Below are 21,850 nucleotides of genomic sequence, written 5' to 3' on the forward strand. Positions count from 1 at the left end.
ATACTTGAGATACACATGTTAAACTTCTGGATTTGGATCAAATGTGTCATATAAATGTTTTTTTTACAATTTAATTGAATTTGCAATTACCCATTTCAAGATTGCATGTTTGCCTAAAATTTCAATTTTTGAAGCATCTAGTGAAGATCTACATTTGACTTCTTCCACAGAGATGCAAGAATAATCCATCTTCACGTACAAAAAATCTCAATATTATATCAATTGTGGATTATGAACTGTATGATGTTCAGTTCCCCGTTCTTGCAAACTGGAAAAAAACCTACACTTTTTAGTGAATTTTTCATTATAATACGAAAATGCAACAAAGAATAATTTTTAGATGACGCTTATTAAAAAATAGATACTTGAAGCTTTTCAGTGAGGTATATTTGACTTTTTTCCACCCACGGAGTACAATTTTACAAGCATGCAAACAGAGAGCTCAATATTTTTGTCACGGATAGTAGGAAAAATGTAACAACTTTTAACCTGAGCTTTTGACCTGTGTATGGGACCAGAGGCCACCCATCATCATGAGGAAATTGGGGAGCTACAAATGAATAGCGTAAACTGGTCATGGAATCCCTATGATGATTGGGGGTTTGTCGTACTGACCACACATCACCCCGTAACTTGTTGGATGATCTTCCATCTTGGTGAGTGAGTAGAATCAGATGGGAGTGAGGCTGGCAGCCTGGGTCCTCAATGAGATGTTGCGCCACAGGTTATTTATTGATTTATTTATTGGATAGTGATGATAATAGTACAGATTTTGCACCCTGCAGCTGTTGCATTTGTGAGCAGGCGATTATTGGTTGTGGGATGAAGGGGTATTTTGTACCAGAATGCTTTGCTCACAAATGCAATCATCAAGGTGCAAAACCTGCCTCATTTTCATCACTTTCCCCTACCCTCCTGATTCACACTGCCACTGGCATTGACACTGGCACAGGCACATGTACCCTCCACTCTCCCTCTCTCTAAGGTATGACATACTTGAAATATAAGTATTGTATGCTTCTCAAAAATTGTTTTTAGTAATATATGAATTTGGATATCAAGTTGTGAGCTTTAGGGAGATATCAGACCAAAGTGACAAGAGACATATTGGTTGGGAGGAAGCAAATCGACAGCAACATTTCATAACGTAAGAACAAGACAGGCTGGACAAGCCTGCTTTTCATTGGTGAAATCCTCAAGTGGAATGTGTTGCCTGTCACTTCGGTGTGAAATCTCCCTTACAGATCTACAGTTAAATGCAAATAGAAAAAGTAGAGAACTATCTGTTGTAGAGTTGACATTTCTATAATTTTGGTGGGAAAGATCCTTTACAGAAAGTTGAAGTTTAACAGGCCACTTACCAACAAGTGCAGTTAAAAAAAACAACAAGTGCAGTTAAAAAAAAACAAAAAAAAAACACTTTTACGCAAGGAAATCCTCATCAGTGATCCTCTGTGGTGCCCATAATAAAGCATAATGAATGGAAAATGAAAAATTCTTTGATGTAGTGCTGGGTCATGTGTCTACAATCATGCAAATTGTAGTTGAAAATTATTCTACAGTTCATGTTAAGAAAATAATTACAATGTATTTTGCAATACCAAAATACACTGGGGAACACAGTTTTTGGCACATAACACTTATATTTCGTTTCTAATGTAAAATTTTATGCTGAATTCAAATATGCACTCTAAAGTTTTCTATCACCCACAGTTTTTGTACAATGACATTTTTGAAGTATTGCTTCTTTCCAATTTTAGGCATTTTTCTGTGATAAGCAATGTATGTAAAACAAGTTTTTAAATGATTACGAACTGAAGGTTGCACAAACAATTTAACCTTTATGAATGCACAATGATGCACACAGGATTTTATTTTGGAAGAGGGTTGAACGACATGGGGGGGGGGGGGGTGAACCTCCTATTTGATGTGAATTCAACGAAAATGGCATAGTTTGAACCACGAGATGGTTCATCGAACTGTAATTTCTGTATCAGAAAGAGAAAAGGAACACGTAGTAAATTCAAATATACAGTAAAGTACCCAAATTTGCCTTCTGCTATGAGGTCAATACCTGTCCACATCCCTCTACACATTTAACTATGGAATATAAATGGGGAAAAAATGCAGCTACCGAAATTCAAAATGAGGAGCAAGATCATATTACTTTCAAAGCTCCTTCTTGTGAACCTCATCTGTTACCACAAGGTGAATTACACTACCTTGTTCAGGATTTGAAATTGGGAAAAAAGGCAAGCCGAACTTTAAGATTTAAAAGTAATTGAGTTGTTAAAGGGTTTGCAGCTTGGCTATACTAAATTTTGCTGTTTCTGGTGTGAATGGGACAGCAGGGACAAAACCGTAATCATTGCAACAAGAAAGAATGGCCAAAGTGTGAATCATACACTTGGCCAGAAAAATGTTGTGTATCCCTCACTAGTCAACTCATATGTTATTCTTCTTCCTTCACTTTATATCAAGTAGGCTTTTTCAAAAACTTCGTTAAGGCGCTGGCCAGAGATTGTGTTGGATTTCATTATTTGAAGGAAATATTTTCTTGTGTAAGTACACTAGAATCAATGGAGGAATTTTTTATGTGCTCCCAAATTAGAGCTTTGATAACGGATAAAAAAATTAAAGGTCCGTGAGGCAAAGTTGGAAAGATCAGTGGTGTTAATTTAAAAGCAATGTGTATAAACATTTTAGGAAATCGTAAAGCTCCTAACTACCGTGAGATTGCGGGTGAACTGTTACAGTCATACAAAGGTATGGGGTGTAATATGTCCCTCAAAATACATTTCTTGGAGTCTCACCTGAATTTCTTCCCTGACAATCTTGGTGCTGTCCGTAACGAACACGGGGAGTGTTTCCACCAAGACATCTCTCATGGAAAAGAGGTGCCAGGGACAGTAGAGTGCAAGAAGAGGGATGCTCCAGATGCAAAATACAGAAGGAAATCAACAACCCTTACATTTTAATTAAGGTACTCACGTTTTCCGCGAAGCTCTTTTACATTATTTTATATTAATTTTGGTAGGCAACTAGGATGGTGGCAGTGGCTACCGAAATTAATAGAAAATAATGTAAAAGAGCTTCGCGGAAAACGTGAGTACCTTAATTATCTATTACAGTGTCTCTCATTCCCATAGTATGAAATGCTTACATTTTAGTTAAGTTCAATAGTGCCATGTATGTATGTATATGCACAAAAATGTTTCACAATTAACCTGGGCATCACAAAAAAAAAAAACTGTAGGTGATGGAGAAGAACTACTTACATATTTCAATTCAGCTTAAAAAGTGCTATTAAGATCAGCTATTTTTCCTCGTGTGCCAAACTTGGAAACTCATTGTTTTACTGCTTGGCAGGTTTCCTGTTTGCCTTTATTTTCTAATAGCTAGTAGGCGAGTTACTATAGTCAATTTATTTGATATGCCATTTGCAACCATTGGGTACTTGTTGATTAACTCTTACAGCAGAGAGACCCAAATTTTGTTCACCTGCCCATTGTCATTGTTTAATTCATACAAAAAATGCATTATGGCGTGTTCTACTTCCATTTTGGTGTTGATTTATTTTATTTATTTATTTATGCTAGTATTATCCTGCTGAAAAACAGCTGGCTGGCCTTAGTACAGCAGTACATATACATGTAAATACAAAAAAGTTGTAAATTTATAATACAAGATTGAATGATATAGATGTGACTGTACAAAAGAAATACTAAATACAATAAGAGGTACAATAAAATATAAATGATATATGCATTAAAGTAAACATGATAAGTCATTAAAATAGGCCTGATGAATGATTAAAATACAATTGATCGTTAGGATCGTTGGAACTCATTATAACTACTGACTATGGAGTTTAAAAACTCATTATATTTATAATCTGTAGATGTTGTCAATAACGACCCTTTAGTGCGTACTCGATACGGCGTAGCTCGTATAGATATTCTGGATAAAAGCGTACGGACAGAGTAGTAACCTTCTAAAATTTTCTCAACGAATTTTATATCATTTCTGTTTCTTCTAGCTGAAAGGTATTCAACTTTTAACTTGTTCAATAGGTTGTCATAACTATAAAATAATTTAAACAGTTTAAATCTAAAATATAAATAGGAAAGAAATTTCTTTTGTATATTCTCAATGATGTCACATTTTCCAACACCACAGGAAAAATTCCATGTCACAGAACTGAATTCCAGAATGGGTCTGATAAACGCCATGTACATAACTAAGAGAAGGTGGAGGTTGTTCAGACCTTGCCATTTGTTTATCATATCTGACATGTGCTTTTTTTATAACATGATTGTTTTACTTGATGTGTGTGGCCAGTCTGGTGGTAGAGTGGGTTATCTTAGAATCTGTCAGATCCTGTTGCTAGGTCTGTCAATGTAAGATTCTTTCTTCTGACACTCAGTGTCATACACCACTGGGTTATTAGGTGGCACATTGCACATCTTTTCAGAGTTTATTGGCTATTTTCATGGGTGGATTGTGTGCTATTTTGTTCTTGAACAACCACAAAGGTTTGACTAAACACTAGGTTGTGGTGAAATGGTAGGGGAAAGCAATCCACTTCTTCTTAACACTGGTAACGGGACATCTGAGCTAGTCCAAACCTGTTACTGGTTATCATAACATCCAACTATCCCCACAATAAATGCAACCAGCAGCCATTTCCAATCAACATGCAATTTCTGTACAAATTACACATTGACAGTGGGTGGGTACAGTATATTTGGATCCCATTATTGCGACAACTGATGCTCAATTGTTAGACAGCATTATTGATGTACTAGCTACAGTAGGCCATGTAATGGCTTGCAGTAAAATGACATAAAGTAGAAGCCTCCCTAGCAGATAGAAATGAGTTTATATGTGTGTGAGGACTGGCCACTGAGGTTAATCAACTGACTAAGAATCAGTTACTTCTGGTCATATACATATTACATATCTTAGGATCTTAGTATTTCATTGCAACTGTATCATATTCATCAACCACCATTACTTAATCATAATATCCACTTTTTTCCACACAATATTGGCACAGAATTAATGAAGTTTATGCATTCCCACAATATTTGGGATGTGTGGACCATTATTGTCTGGTTTCAGTGATTCAAAGATATTGAGGGCCTCCCCGATTGTGCAGTGGTAGCATCCTTGCCTTGTAATCAAGGGGTCCTAGGTTCGATTCCTGGTGGAGGTACATAGTGGTTCGGATCCCACTTTCAACTGTAGGTCCAGTCATTACTGTGTCATTACTTAGAGCACCAACTCAATCAATCAATCAAAGAGTTTCTGATACAACAACCGATAAAGTGACCAATACCTGTCTTATTAGTAGTATAGCCTCCTTGACAATACACTGTCGAAAGCTCCTGGGTTTGGTTCTCTATGGACACACACATCAATGATTCAGACCCTACTATGAACCTTAGGTCTAGTTCCAATGAGGGAGCATAAAGCTGAGTCAACACAACCTTTGATATTAGCTCCACTGTAACCAGAAATAGTTGAAATTGATCAGTGATGACCGAATTTGAAAGACTAACAGTTTTTATTTTAACATTTTCAGTTTGAACTAGGAATGCATTTAGACGATGAGATGTTGGAGACTGTCACGGAAATTCTTGCTTGTTTGACATTTATTTTGAAGAATGAAAAAAGTAACATCCTGAAGTATTTTCCACAAGCAAGATCTACTGTTGATCTCGCATATTACATTGTTGAGAGGTAATTATATATTTTCTTTCTTTTGAAGTTTATGATTTAAATTTAAAGCAATTTTATAATCTTTCATGTTGACTGTGACTAGTTTTTAAATTAGTTTATCAGTAAAAATTTAGAAGTTTTAAAGATCCAATGCTACTAAAAGAGAAACTAATTGAGGGCACAGTTATGTCATTCTGTTATTGTTTTTATATGAAGGTATAATTAGGGCTGAGCTGATAACCACCTTGAACCAATGAAAATTGTAACAATTAAAAAATATTCCAAATATGCATTAATATTAATATGTAAGTATTCCACTGCAATATTAAAATTTCTTGCGTATGTAATGTCCATATGGTTTTTAGGTCCATCATGGATTCATGTCACAGGTGCACATCTGCACATTTTCTTTTTCTTCTTATGATTGACTTGTGCAATGGGATAGTGTTGGGGGCAGATTGCTCGGCCAGTTTCTACCACAGGGAATCTATAGAGAAAGGCAGGGTCGCGAAAGCGGTAGGTTAATTACCCCAGGGGTGGAGCTCGGAATCGGCGGGAAATTTAGACAGCAATTGTCATGACATTTCTTAGGGTATAGCCCTGAAAAACCGACATTTACATCCGTCCATCGGTACATGTGCAACAAAACTAGCATGGTCGCAAGTAGAGTATGTGTGCTACGAAACTAACATGGCCGCAAGTAAACTTCCACCTTGCAACTTCAAATGGCTACATCGCAACTTTAAATGGCTGTACAGTCGTAAATACTTTTTTTCCGTGCTCCAGAATTTTGTTCTTCGCAATTGTAAACACACAATATTCATATATATAATTTTTAAAAAAAAAAAAATCCTTGTGAAATCGAGAGTGTAGAATGTGCGCACAGACCCGAAAATTGCACTTATCTTTGTTGATTTGGCATGGAATGACTCTTATTATGTTGTTTCATTGAATTCTATGTAATTCATTTCCTGCATGTTCAGCTAATTTTATGTGCCAAGAAATGCTCTCTTGAAACATAATGTTAGAATAAGTACAGTGAAAGCAGCAGCCAATGGATAATATCCAATTTACATTGTATGTTTAAGAACTATTGTCAATTTACATACATATAAGTTGTAAATTGATAAACTACTTAAGGCTTGGCTGGATCTTTAGCCATCACCAGGGCAGCTGTTTTCAAATTTTCCTCTCCTTTCAAAAAAATAATATGATATTCCAAGATAAAAAAAATGCATCAGTAGAGGCACATATTTTTGGTAAATAAAAAAGCAAAATTTAGGTACAAAAACAGAGTAGATTTCGGGTTCAAAAGCAGTAAATAAAATAAAATTTCGGTGTTATAGTGGTGAATAATCACATCAAAAGTTCTATATAAAATGACATTTTGGTTTTAAAATTGTGAATATTATCCTAAATTTGATATAAAAGCAGCACTTATTACACAAAATAAACTTATCCCTTCTAATAGCACATTTATGTAGTTACCAGAGTATTAAGTTTATTCGTGTGTAAAGGGGTCCATTTTTGCTTCTCAAATGTTTACAGCAGAATTAATCAATTTTCCTTGAATTGCATAACTCACAGGATACTTCAGACTTCAGAAAGTGTCTCGTCGCTATATAAATGGTAAATTTCGTGTTTAAGAGTATATTTCACATTTTGCAGTTCATTTCGCATTATTTCATGACAAAACAGGGTAGAAAAATGCACCTCACACCTTTCAGAAACATGAAAAATGAACATTGCAGCATGTTATTTCATATTTCGTGTTTTCGTCAAAAACGAAATTTGCATGCCTCTATGCATCAGTTTGGAGTTCCTTCTAGAGCATTGATGTGAATTTTCATGTGGTTTGCTTTCACTTTTATCTGAATATTATCAATAGTTTAATAGACTTACGTAATCATGAAATTGTTGAGAATATCTGGATAAGAGGGAAAGCAAACCACATGAAGATTCATGTGAATTCTCTGGACAGAATGCTAAGCAGATGTATTGTTTGGATTTTAGAATATCACAGCTGTTTTTCAAAAGGAGAGGAAAATTTATAAACATCTGCCCTGGTGACAACCAAAGGTCTGGTCGAGCCTTAATTATGCATTAGGGGGGGGGAGGTGGTGCAATACTTAAACATAATGATAATCAATTCAATAAATGCTATTATTCATTAGAGTTGTAGGAAACTGTGAAATTTGAATATTACAGGTTTGTTCGAGTCGCTCATTGTCCACCTCCAAAGATATTATCATCATGCTTGGATATCATTGCATTGCTAATACCAACAACAACAGTGGAAAGGTTGCAGAAATTTATGAAGAGTGGATTAATTCCTGTCATAAAAACTGTTGATGGGTTGACAGTATTTGATGATGGACATCGAGGATTGACATTGCCGAATGAACACACCATTTCTGGTCAATATAACCTGCTTAAATCTTACTTGAATTTTATCCTGTGTGTGATCAAGGTAGGTACACTATTGATATTTCTAGTACTTTTTGTAATTGATTTCAGTTTTTGTAAATAATAATCAAGTAAAGGTATTATACATAACTTATAAATAACTAATTCTTCATGAGAAATGTGTAATTGCAGAAAACAGGGAATAATGAATCAAATTAGAATGAGTAACATACATAAGTTCATGCAGTCATTTGTAGATGATCACAGATAGTTCAGTTCTCCGGAAACATCATATTGCCTCTTGTGTATCAGTCTGAAATTGAGTTTGTCACATATGTTTCAAAACAAATTTAAACAGAACTTTCAAGATGTAATATATTCCACCATTGAAGTGCTGTTGAACAAGAATGACAAGAAGAACATGTGAAAGTACGTACTAAATATTGCTTGCATATAGGTTGCAAATAAGCCAGTAAACTAAAGAAGTAGCTTCTGGCACATTGATTATGATTATACAGAAGCTATTACTTAAAAAGTGTATTGTATTACATTATAACTACTGTTGTCAGAGTATAAATTGTCTGAAGAAGTTCTCTCGGGATATCAGGTGGTGGGCCACCTGCACCTTACCCCTCCCATAGCAATACATAAAACCATACCCTAAACTTTTCTCTGCACTTCAATCCCTGAAGATGAGAGTGATGTTAGCTCCCGAAAGCTCGGAAGCCTATCCAGAGATCACCTGGCTGATATCCCGAGAGAACTTCTTCATCATTCGCTGCCAGGAAAGCTTCAATAATTACTATAAATTGTCTCTACATAAAAGTTCAAGATTGGAGTACAGACCCTTCCACATCAAGAAGTGGTAGTTAATTCAGAATTGTGTGTAAAGCAATACAGGAGAACCTTGTTAATACAATATTGGTTAATATGAAGTACCCTTTAATCCGAAGTTCTTCCCATTCCCCAGCCGATAAGATAGGATTTATAATTTATTTCAGTATGGATACGAAGTTTATAATACCCTTCGACAAAACTGATTTTGCTTAATTCGAAGTAGACACGTGCATAAGTCTACAAGAGAAGATCGAATGTGGAAAGAGCTTGGATGTTATTTTAACTTGATCTTGACATGTTTCCTTGTCCTAAGAGTTGCTGACAACTCGAGGGAAGCAGCCAGAAATGCCCGCTGGACTTGCATTATTTGTCGATGTGCATTGCAGGTCAAGCTCTTTCACCACTGAATGCGTCACCTTGAAAATATTTATCAGTGCCAGATGAGAAATGTGAGATAAGATCGCAGGAATGTTCGAAAATACAAGATGTGTGCTAGAGATTTGGCAGTTTCCCGTGAGCGAGCAACTCTGCCTGGTAGCCGACAACTTCCGGTAACCAGTTTAATCAATAACATGTTCTTTGTGCCCTGTAGAACTTCATAAGAAAGGGAAACTGTTACAGATAATGAAAGCCACATAAGCCAACTAAAGATTGTCAACCCTCTTAATGCATTGTCATCTAGGTTTCCGCAAAAGTTTACCTCGATCTTACGTATGTTGTAACTCCCTTTTCCTGCTTCATACGTTTCCCAACTGTGCCGGTCATAAAATTTGCCTAACAGTTTTCTGTTGGCTGAGTGACTCCCTCTTTTCCTGTAAGCAGGGGGAGGGGGGTTCAATGCTAATTGTTTCGGCCATGATTTTCTTGCTCGTGTGTGCACACGAGCTGATTCCAGGCGAGGGTGGGTCCCTCCTCCTTTCCTTTGGCATCTAAAATGAAGCAACCAGTTCTGAATATGTTCTTCAAAATGAACAAAAACCATAGGATAAGAAATAAAGTGACCCCTCTCCTCCCTTCTCCTACAACAGCTCATTCTCCACCACTGGTGAGCATGGCAATGCGATAATTGCAGAATTCAGGTCCCTCTTTCTTGTTTGAATGCAGCTGTCTGGATAGGAAATATTGCCCGTATTATTGTCTGTTGCATGGTAAAACATAAAGCAAGGATCATTTCATTCTTTTTCACACTGCTGATAAAACTTCGGACTTCGACAATTGTGTTATCTTTAAAATGCAGAGGATTTCCCTTCTGTCACCTGCTTCTCTAACTTCCAGGTGGTCTCATTCTGTTTATGCTGCAGCTGGTGCCAGTGTTTCGTCTAGTATCTGCAAAGCTGTCGATTGTCAATAATGGCAATGACTCATCCAGTGCAAAGGAAAAAGCATCATTGTTTTGAATCTCGCAAAGCTGTTTTGATTTGACGATAATCAAATTCTATCTCCAGAAAGAAAGACAAGAGTTAAAACAACTTCATGATGCGCATAAAATATACAGGGTGTCATTTTAATGGTGCCCACGGACCACAGATTCGTGTAGAGGACATCAAAACAAACACCTTTTCTCAGTAACATTTTTCTCATTGGTGCATCAATTCGATGCTACAGCCGTTCAAAAAAGACCGTTTTGCCGCCTGGATGCTGGCAACCCAACACAACATTTGATCGTATCTGTGACGTCATTTCCTGCGGCGAAACAGCGTACGGCAGTGTTGCAAGGAACACACAAAATTTGTGAAAAATGACAAACTACCAACCACATTATTAGCTGTAAAACGAAGCGAGAAATGCGTCCAGTAAACCGAACATCATAGCCTACCAGCCAGAAGATCAGCAGTCATCTTAGGGGAAGGGGGAAGTGAACCAACGATATGAGAAATGGTAAAAAACGTATTGAAAATGAAGTGTCATTATCGGATTTTGTCTGAGCCTAAATGTCAAATATCAACAACAATAAATTTTATTATACTTACAACTTACATGTGGCTGTTTACGACCAGGTACATGTCAATTATATTTGCAAATCTCGTTGCACGGTTGATATCTACAGGTTTGTGTCTAGATGCTTGTGGTACTTTTGTGCTGATAACGGAAGTGTCTGAGGTTCACGTTACATTACGGCTAAAACACGTACAACCACAGTAACAATCTAATGATGAATCAGTAGCGAATATAATGCCCTATTCAGTGTTGCAAACTATTACATGTGTATCCGGTGCGTAGATAAACACAGTCGTCGGAGAGTTTGTTTTACTACTATTTATATCCCTGTATTTTCAACAATTTTTGTCACTTGCCTCATAATGCCCTGAATATACATATTATGTGTTGCTTTGAGTTCTTTCATTTTTATTTAGTCATCTGTTCAGTGTGTCACAGACAACTAGTATCAGAAGGATGAAGTGGATAGACTAAATTGTAGATATCAACTTGGTAACTAGATTTGCAAATATTTGACATGTAAGCTAGCTAAGACAAAATTCGATATGACTGCTTCCACTTGAATTCTATTTTCTTTCTACCATTTTTTGTATCGCTTGTTTACTTCCTGTTAGGTTACAGAACGTGTTTTCTCGTTTTGTTTTATGGTACATAATGTGGCTGATTGTAGCTATGTCATTTTTTACAGAATATGTGTGTTCCTGGCAACCCTGAAATGCATTGCCTCACGACGGGATATGACGTCACAAATGCAATCAAATGTTGTGTGTGGTTGCCAGCATTCAGGCGGCAAAATGGACTTTTTTGAACAACTGTAGCTCCGAAACGATGCACCAACGAGAAAAATGTTACTGAGAAAAGTTGTTTGTTTTGATGTCCTCTATACATTTCCGTGGTCCGTGGGTGCCATTAAAATGACACCCTGTGGGTGTGTGTGTACACACACACACACACACACACACACACACACACACACACACACACACACACACACGAGGTCGTTTCACGTCCATGGTAACAAAGTTAGAACTCACCTCACCTTAAGAAAAACCATGACGTCACGAGCGGTAGTGCTCCACGTGATACCCCTGTCTTGCAGCAATGGCCCTGCAGCAGAGTTTCCATTGGAGGAGACTGCATTGAAGAACACATTGGTCCAAACGATCATATTCCTCCTGACAAGCTTTCCAAAGACCCTCAATTGTGCGAGGCCGTCTGCTTCCCAAGGCTCGTTTCAACAACGGAAACCCACAAAAACCCATGGAAGAGGCATCGGGGGATTTCACAGGAATGTCTGTAAAGGGGATTGCATGAATGCCCGTTTCACGTGCCATCCAATCCATGTATGCCTGCGTGGACTTTGCCGTATGACTGGAAGCCTTGTCCTGGTGGATGACAACACGAGATGTGTCGCTGCCATAGAGAGAAGGAATATTATGTCTGTAAAGTGGCTCCAAAATATTCGTCTGGTAATAGGCTGCATTTATGTTAGCTTTTTTTCCCACTCTGCGCAGTGGAAGTTTGCCGTTATGGCGGTAACCACCAACTACCATGAACCAGCGTGGAAAACTTTCAGCACATTCACGTACCCACTCAGATCGACCTCTTGCATCACGTGGACGATAGTAGATGGCCCTTTTTTTTACCACATACCGACAGATACAACCATGCTTCATCCAGGACACCACATACTTCCAGCGGTCCCCTGCCAGATGGCGCTCGTAGAGCTTCCGACTGTTGGTCTTCCTCTCCTGGACATGTGAGGCACGCAACTTATGAACTTGAGCCTTGTGCTTCCGCACAAGTTGTAAATCTTGGGCTATGATGCGATTCACAGTTGCAGGGAAACATTGCACTGCCTGTGCAATCACTCTTTGTGTTGCAGGGTTTTCACATCGCACCAAGGATCTCACTTTCCGCACAACATCGGAGGAAAGCTTGGGCTTCCGATATGTGAGAGGCCCACTTTGACTGGTTCCAGCAACAGGTACGGTGCAAGCTTTATGGCACTTCAACACTGCATTGATGCCCTTCTTTGACACATGGAATGCTTTCATGTGGCACTGTTTAATTATCTGGCAATAACTATAACCAACGTCAGAAAGGGCACAGATGTACCCCTCCCAAAAGACTGGAATTTTTGGTGCCATATAAACACTCACTCACACACCAACCATCGTCTTTGAAAGTCAACATACAGTACTTTCGTCCTACTGGCTCTGGCTGCTCTGTGCTGTGCCTACGTGCTGCTCCCTGGTGATCGAAATCGTTACCATCAACGTGTAACAACCTTCTGTATATATAGGGTGATTGGTAATTCGACCTATTCCTGGAAAGGGGTAATACTAGAGCACATTCGCAACAAATTTGACCCTATGCACCGGGGATCGGAAATCAATGGGTATCGAGTTATTGAAGTTTGTAGATTTTCGTGAAATATTCCTACTTGCGACCAGAAAACTAATAATTGTGAAAAAACTACTACACCATGGACACTTAATCGACACGTTGCTAACAGCTGACGAATGAGTGACTACTGGGGAAAAAATTCATGCTCATAATTCCCATACCCACAGAAATAAACAGTCATTGGTGCACATGTCATGAAGAAATTTGGAAATTATCGTTTAAATCGAAGAGGATTACTCAAAAAATTGATAACACACTTAGCGTAAAAATTACGGAAAAAACTTAAAAATATACAAATGTTGTCAACTGGCACACGGGTTGGGGGAAAAATCTGAATAAAAAGCGCAGAAGGCGCATTTTAGACCTCTTTGTAAAGTGAAAAGAAGTTGTCGGTTGTGAGAAATAAAGGAACGAAAATGAGTGAAATAATAATGTTATTTAACATTCTCATGATTCCAGGTTGTCATAATTAACTATTACAAAAACTACAAATCCTGTTAAAATTGCCTCCCCCGGTTACGTATGCAAGCAAGCAGCCTGCGGCCTACTTCAGACACAGCCACTCGCGTTGACACTCTGTTTCTTATGTCTCAATTCTCTCTCTCAACTCTTCTTGGGAATCCACTGATAGCTAACAGATAAGTGGTTTGTTTAGAAAAAAGTTTTTCCCAAATAACAATCACATGTAAGTAACGGCTGCTTCTAAACTTACAAGTGATGATAAAAAAATGCACTCTTAGTTTACTTGGCAACATATTAATAACAAAAATGGTATGACACAAAGCGTACAAATTACTTATATTACTTCCTTGTGACAACTGCTATCCAACAAGGTACAAATGTTGCTAACATTCACATTTGTGTACAAGAAATAATACTTCATTCATTTTCATGTGAATGGAATCAATGAACAATACAATTAAAGAACATTACACAACTTGCTCAAAGTGGGCACCTCCGTTATGAATGCACATTTGGTCTCTTAACTCGTGAAATGATGGTGTCTTTGATATGTTGACCAGCTGTTAAGATCCTCTCCATGAGCTCTTCTTGCGACTTTACCGGTGTCTTGTCATGTGGCTCCAAATGTAAAAGTCGCAAGGCTTCAAATCGGGGGATCGAGCCGGCCAGAGAATCGGGCCACCTCGGCCAATCCATTTCTTTGGGTAATTTCATCCAGCCACTGTCGCACGCCCAGGCGTAATCAACAATAATTTGATCGAGCCATTTTTCCTGCCCCAAATCTTAAATGGCATCACTTATGAACATTTTTTGAGGACAGGAATGGCAATGTTGTTGGAGGATGTGCCTCTAGCTATTCCACCACTCTAGCCATCTCTATTCCACCTTAGCAAACTGTTTACATGAGTTGATCCCATTGGGTACGTAACAAAGGATACAGTAAACACTTACCACACGAAAAGAAATAGTTTGATATTTTGCGACATATGCCTCATTATCAAGGAGAAGAAAGAGAAATTGGTGTTATGTAGTGTAGAGGCACAGAATACTGATGGTAGCATCTCTACGGTCAGTGTTGCCAGAAACAGGAGATAGAAAACAATTGTACTTTCACCAGTGTTTACTGCATGGTGGGTGGGTAGTTTCGGGGAAGAGGGGAAAGGGTTATTGGTTGGCTAGGTTGAGTCTGGGGGTATAGTGGCATATATATGCTGGAGGTGGAAGTTGACAAAGGCTGTATTTCTTTTGACACGATGGGTCTACCAGGGTTGCCAGGTTTGTGGATTTTGGGCAGTAGGTAAAAAGTCTGGGGTGAGCATGGATATGGTGGAGGCTGTCAGGCCCTCAGGGGGTCCTCGAGTGTGGATAGAGTCCTGAATTTTGTCAAGGTGTGTGGCTGAAAGGTCAACCGTGGTGGTTTTGTAGGTGGACTAGTCTGCCAGCTGGCGAGTGGCTTTCCCCAGGTAACCTTGTGAGTTCAAGACCACCGTGGTGAACTCCTTGTCAGCTGGGAGAATTTTGATGGGGCAGTTCTGGGTTTGTTGTGGAGGTTGTCAAGAAATGAACTGTCAGTGATGGTGGAGATTATGGCAGTGATGTATCTTTCCAGGGGGTGGTTGGTGGGCAGGGGGGGGGAGTTTTGGGAGGATGGTGTGCAAAATTGGAGGAGCCTTAGGTGGGTTTCATTAGTCGTCATCTGGAGGGAGGTTTTTTTTTTGGCCAGAAGTGTTGCCATCTGAGGTGTCTGGCAAAGGTGTGGATATCGAAGAGGAGACTGAATTGGTTGTGGGAAGTTGTGGAGGAGAAGTTGAGGCCTTTGCATAGAATATCTATTTCGGCAGAGGTGAGATTGTTGTTGGACGAATTTAGTACAGTTTGGTTGTGTTGAGGTAGGTTAGGGTCATTGGGTCTGTTGTTTGCGGGTCTGTCTATGGACTGTTTTTTTTTCCATGGTGCGAGAATTGTGGGTGCAGCTTTCGTGTTTAGGGGGTTTTGTAGTAAAGGCCTGGTGGCAGAGGTTGGACAGTTGTAGGTGTTTGTTCTTGAGGTCATTTGTGATTGAATGGGCTGCATGCCAGAAAGATTAAATTATTTAGTAGCAGTCACCTGGGGTCAACAAAAGGATTTTTGTTAGGGATTAGATGGACAATGACAGTTCCTGGGCATGATTAAGCTGGGATCGGCACATGGTGTGGGTTAATTCAATAGCAAAGCAAAGTATAGTATCTCGCTAGTGGGAAGATCGTGGGTTTTATACTTGGGTTCATAGTGGAGAAAGGCAGTTTGGGTGTGAGGGTTTTAGGTGTTAGGCCCAATAGCAAGCATGAGTGCAGGAAACATGCATGGGACATGGCTTTGGCATGAGAAACAATGAGGGATCGCAGGTGGTTCAGTTGAAGTGAGTTGTACTCAAAGGGATTCATTCCAAAGTCAGAAAAAATGGATAAAAGGAAGGAGGGCCACATGTGTATATGTATCTATGTATATAATTTAATTTACTTAGCAGAATGTACATTAATGAAGTAATATATATGCATGTGTTTATTTCCTTTCTTTGCAGCATTCACATGTTGAAGAAATGTGTCTGTTCGGTGGTGTATTGTTTGTCTTGTTGGAAGTGTTGCCAAAATACCAAACCTGGAATTATAGATGTGAAGATGACAAATTGGAAATTCATGTCATGTGTTTAGAAATAATTCATGAATTGCTGCCCAGCTTACATGCTTGCAAGAAACTTACACGTGAATTGCTACCCAGTTCATCACTGACTAATGCTCAAGAAGTCTTTGTGACTCATTTGCTGAATTCCGAAATATCACAAATTGTACTTTCTCTATTTTCTACAATAAAAACAGGTATGTTAGCATATATATGCAGTTTTGTGATAGAGGTTGATATCATTTTGTTTGTTGTGTTGTGTCGGCGGCCACCTTGAACTTACAACCAGTGAAGAGGAACAATTTTTGAAATTTTGCCAAAATTTGTATGAAATACATCATTTTGAGAAGTTGAACCATTTTTTTTATCAATATCAACATAGGAAATGACAATTTATATTTCTAAATTATGACTGCATAGTGATATGCATCATTTTGTTCCTATTGCCATGTAGTATCAGCAGAGTAATGTTGTCATCTTTGACTTATAATTTGTTTTTATTTGTTTTAGAGACTTTGAGGTGGTGATTGGGCCACTTACTTCTGTCCTTACTCTAAATGTGTCCATAGGCATTATACAGTGTGTTCAGTTTGGCTTTGGGCCAAGATAGCACATAACTGCATAAGCAAGGCAGGTCACAGATGCCGGTATTTTTTATCTGTAATGTTCCACTTATTTTCACGCATATATCTTTAGCATGCAGACAATTATATTTATGATAGATGCAGTAAACACAGTTTAAGTATTACCTGCATGAAGTTTTGTGTTTCCGCATTGCACAATTGGATAGTTTTTGTTTTCTGATTACAATACACAATTGGATAGTTTTTGTTTTCTGATTACTTTTGAATTCTAACTGCCTTCATTCACTAAGGGTACAGCATCTGGAGTGGAGACACCATACCCTTAGTGAATGAAGGCAGTGAGCTTTCGAAATTAATCAGAAATAAAATCTATCCAATTGTGCAATGCCGAAACATAAAACTTCAGGCAGGTAATTATATTTATATTGCATAATGAGTACTAACCTGTGTTATAAGAGTTGTTCAAAGTGGTGGCTAACTGCATTCACACATTCCTGGCATGTTTTGATGAAATTTTGATCGACATATTTGTTCGTTTCGCAAATTGTTTTCTTGCCATTGGTAACCTGGCAGGATGTAAGGACACAAATGCTTGGTAAAACAATATCCAGAAGAAAATTGCTTCTTAAGTCTGAATTTTAATTGTTTTAAAGCATGTAATTTGAAATGCCTCCATTGATTAATGTATAATTGTATTATTTTTGAACATTTGAATTGAATTGCACAATTGATAAAATTGAGAAAATAACAATACGTTGAAATACCAAACTGAAACATATGAGCACGTGTTGGGTGAAATTTTACTCCGGAGGCATTTCTACTGCCCTGTGAGGAGAACTAATGAACTAACCGATAGCTGATTCAAGGTCCTGACACTTGCAAAGGTTCATTGGAAAGATACTGAGAAGGGTGGCCTCAGACAATAATCGGAAGTGATCAAAAATATATTTTAAGATGAACTGGGTAATTTTTAAGGGTTAAACAATACACACAAGTTGTCAGCACAGTTACTGTGTTGTTGTTATTGATCATTCTGAGAAAGAAAATGCCATCGCATTGACATGCAAAAGTTGAAAGTTTAGGCACTAGAAGAGCACAAAGTTACACTTTCTGAAGCTCATGTTGCCGTCATAATTGTTGCTTGCTTATCAGTAGTGTTCTGTTTGTTTTAGTGTGGCAGTGTAATTTCTCTCTGTTTAATTTCATAGTGTGTGTGCCTTTTTCCAGTGTGATAAGTTTCTCATAGACCATACACACTACTTTCAGTGTTAGTTTTTTAGTTAGTGTAATTCCAGTGTGTGTGTGTGTTTAATAAGATTGTGAGACCATTGAAATGTGAGAACCAAAATGTCAAAATGTTTGTAGGCAATTTTCACAGAAATTCCCTGGTGTTGCAACTCCAGGTCGAGAAACAGTTAGGCAACTTGATCTGAGATTAAGAGAACAGAACTTACAAGAATTATGGAAGATCAACTTTTGCATGTCGATCAAAATTTCATCAAAGATGCTATGAATGTGTGGATGCAGTTGGCCACCACTTTGAAGAACTCTTTATACATAGATTAGTACTGTATTTTCCACCATTTTTTTGTAAAGATATGTACACTGAAATAAGCGGGATGTTGTGGATTGACTATGCCATGCTTCTCTGTCTGCAGTCATGCACTATCTGGGCTCTCAACCAAATTGAATTCATTGTACAAGTAAGAAATTCACAGCTGAGGCACTCGGTACTCTCTTAGTATTAGAATGCCAATAAGTGTCACAATTTGCATAAAAGAAAGCCATATGTAACCCATCTGCCTGACACCACACTGAAATTTTATTTTTGCATTTTTTTAGATTGGCCCACATGCATGTAGAAAATTACTAGATACATTACTGGAATCTTTTACATTTGAAAGAGGCAAAACAATGCTCCCCCCTCCTTCCTCTCTGCAATATTTTTTATTTCATTGGATATAATTATGTAATATACTTACTCAAGGTATAGACTATTTTTTTTCTTAAATGGCATCTCTAGCTAACAATATAACCTTCCAAACTGCGAGAACCTTTTATGGCTTTAGCAATGTTGAATATGATGAAGACATGATTAACCATGCGAGGTAAAACTAGTTCATATACATATACAAGGGTCGGTCATAAAGTCTTTATTATCATAGTGATGAAACTGAGCTGGTGTCATGAATGCCTGGGGTGGGGTTAGTTCTTCTCTACATATGCATCAAACAGAGCAACGCACTTCTCCCAATGGTGGATGAGCTGGTGGAAGCTCTGGTTGTAGAAGTCCCCACTTTGGCTGCCGAAGAACTGTTCCACCTTAGCAATCACCTTGTCATCATCCTAGAAACACCTTCCACACAGTGGGGTCTTCATGCGAGGGAAGAGAAAGAAGTCACTGGGTGCTCAGTCAGGTGAATAGGGTGGGTGGGCAGAATTTCTAAACCCAACGCAACTGTGTGTGTCTCACTGTCTGCTGCGCATAATCAGCTGGTGCATTGTCATGGAGAAGACGAACACCCTTGGAGAGTTTTCTGTGGCACTTTGATTTGACGGCCTCCCGTAACTTGGTCAGGAGGTCTTGGTAGTACCTTCCTGTGATCTTTTGACCCTTCCAAGTGCAGTCTGTGAGGAGCATGCCCTGGCAGTCCCAAAAAATGCTCAGCATCACCATTCCCGATGACCTCTGCATGTAGCATGTGCAAATTTCATGACATTCACACAACTTGAGAAATTATAGTGCTGAAAATGTAGGTTAGGTCAAATATAAGATCAATGTGAATGACCCATTATTTTATGTTTTTGTTGTTGGGACCTGAATGTCTGAAGATATGCAGATAACATAAAATATGGTCATGCCATTTCACTGTACAGCATTTTGATTATAAACACTGAGTAACATACATTAGTTAGAGAGCCATTCATGCTCTTCAAATAATGTTATCATTTTTATTTTGTTGGATCTATAGAATATTGTTTGTTGGTAACAGCAAATATTATATCTGTACTTTTTTATTAGCAGAATTGGTCCTTCCTATTTTTTGATTAACCCCTTAAGTGTAGAGTGCGTATATATACACCCTCCACATTGTGCTGCTGTAGTGTGGAAGGCGTATATATACGCCTTATGCTTGTTTCAACTATATTCGATTTAGTGTGGCGTATATAGTCACACAGACATTTGGTGAGATAGTTCTAGCTGTAGTAGAAACAAACAATAATAGCAGGAGAGAAAAAGACGAAATAGAAGAAGACTAGTATATATACATCCTCCGCATTGTGCTGCTGTAGTGTGGAAGGCGTATATATATGCTTTATGTTTGTTTCAATTATATTCGATTGTCACAAAAAAGAAGAAGACAAAACTAATTTTTCCCGTTTTCTTTCTTTTCTTCTTCTTTTTGACTTTTTCCTCTCTTGCTATTATATTTTGTTTCTTCTACAGCTAGAACTATCTCACCAAACTACTGTGTGACTATATACACCACAGTAAATCGAATATAGTTTAAACAAACACAAAGCACGTATATATACATACGCCTTCCGGTACTGCAGCACAATGTGGAGGGCATATACTGAATTTGACGATAAAGCTACATTTTCCAGTAGCGACTTGTTCAACAAATTCCACACTTAAGGGGTTAATGAGTAAAATTGCTTATAATTTTATTGATCCAGTTAATCTATAAACTGCCTAATATATATCATTCCATAATTCTGTCATTTTATTGTTTTTTCTTATGAATATAACTGCAAAATTTACACACACACTCTCTTTTAACCTCTAAACACCATCTGGGACATATCCCAGGACCATGTGAATGTAATGGTCACGCCATTTCTTAAAAAATACTGTTGATATTTTATGCTTTTTTCTTTTTCATTTACCCCCTCATAAAAATCATGACATACTTAAATTAAAATGCAGTTCGAAAAAAAAACTGCTTTAAAAGTATATTGATTTGAAATTCACAATGCACGATTTTCAGGTCTTCAGATAATTGCAAGGAAAATAATTGCATTAACTAATTTAATGTTTGTCGGAAAGGCTATAAACTTTTACTGAAAGTGAAAATTTAACATCCCATCTATCAATGAACGCAGTTAGAAGATGAAAAGGGACTTTACACAAAGAAATCCCCTTTGATCAGTGCCTGTGGTGCCCACAGTCACCTCCAGTGAATAGAAAAAGTCTTGGCTGTGGAGCAGTTGTGTGTCTACAATTGTTTAAAGCCAAGTTGAAAGAATTTCCATAGTTCATGGTAAAAAGATAAAATAATTAAAATGTATTATGCAATACCAAAAATAAGCTGTACTTTTAGTCTTTTTTTTATTCTCAGTGCAAAGGAATCTTGTGGCAACTTTATGAATTGAATATGCATATATCTATTAACTTTAGAAAAAAGTTCCAAGTGATATGCAGATTTGATTTTGAGATATAACTTTTTCTGTTAAGCAATTGCCTCCCACCATGGCCTCGTTAATGACAGATCGGCGCAAAATTCTGCAACTTTAGCCTCCTGTTTCTCAATAACTATGAGGTCTACAGAAAAAAATGCATGTATTCATACCTTGGTAGTATACGTATACCAGTGGTTCTCAAACTGTGGTATGCATCCCCCCAGGGGTACATAATCTTCTTGAAGGGTTTACGCAATCAGCTCTAAGAGTTGTTTTTCATCCATGGTGTACCTAAGAAACAAGTACGTGCAACTAGACATCAAGGAACTGCATCAGGCTATGCAGGCACACCTTCTCACTCTCACTAGGATTTACAATAAAAACTCTAAAATTGTGCTTGACACTTTGTTCTCTACTTTTTTTCAATA

General features: G+C 37.9%; 1 protein-coding gene across 1 annotated transcript in view; it reads left to right on the forward strand.

Annotated features, from left to right (window-relative positions):
- The window catches only part of LOC145984176 (nucleoporin NUP188-like), a 174,515-nt gene that overhangs the window by 63,764 nt on the left and 88,901 nt on the right, over positions 1-21,850 (forward strand). Inside the window, exons 8-10 of the mRNA XM_083117667.1 lie at positions 5,588-5,745; positions 7,933-8,194; positions 16,337-16,631. Coding sequence (XP_082973793.1) covers positions 5,588-5,745; positions 7,933-8,194; positions 16,337-16,631 — 715 coding nt within the window. The remainder of the gene's footprint in view (positions 1-5,587; positions 5,746-7,932; positions 8,195-16,336; positions 16,632-21,850) is intronic.

Source organism: Lepisma saccharinum, chromosome 2 (genome assembly GCF_977018435.1).
Source record: "Lepisma saccharinum chromosome 2, izLepSacc3.1, whole genome shotgun sequence".
NCBI classification, from domain to species: Eukaryota; Metazoa; Arthropoda; class Insecta; order Zygentoma; family Lepismatidae; genus Lepisma; species Lepisma saccharinum.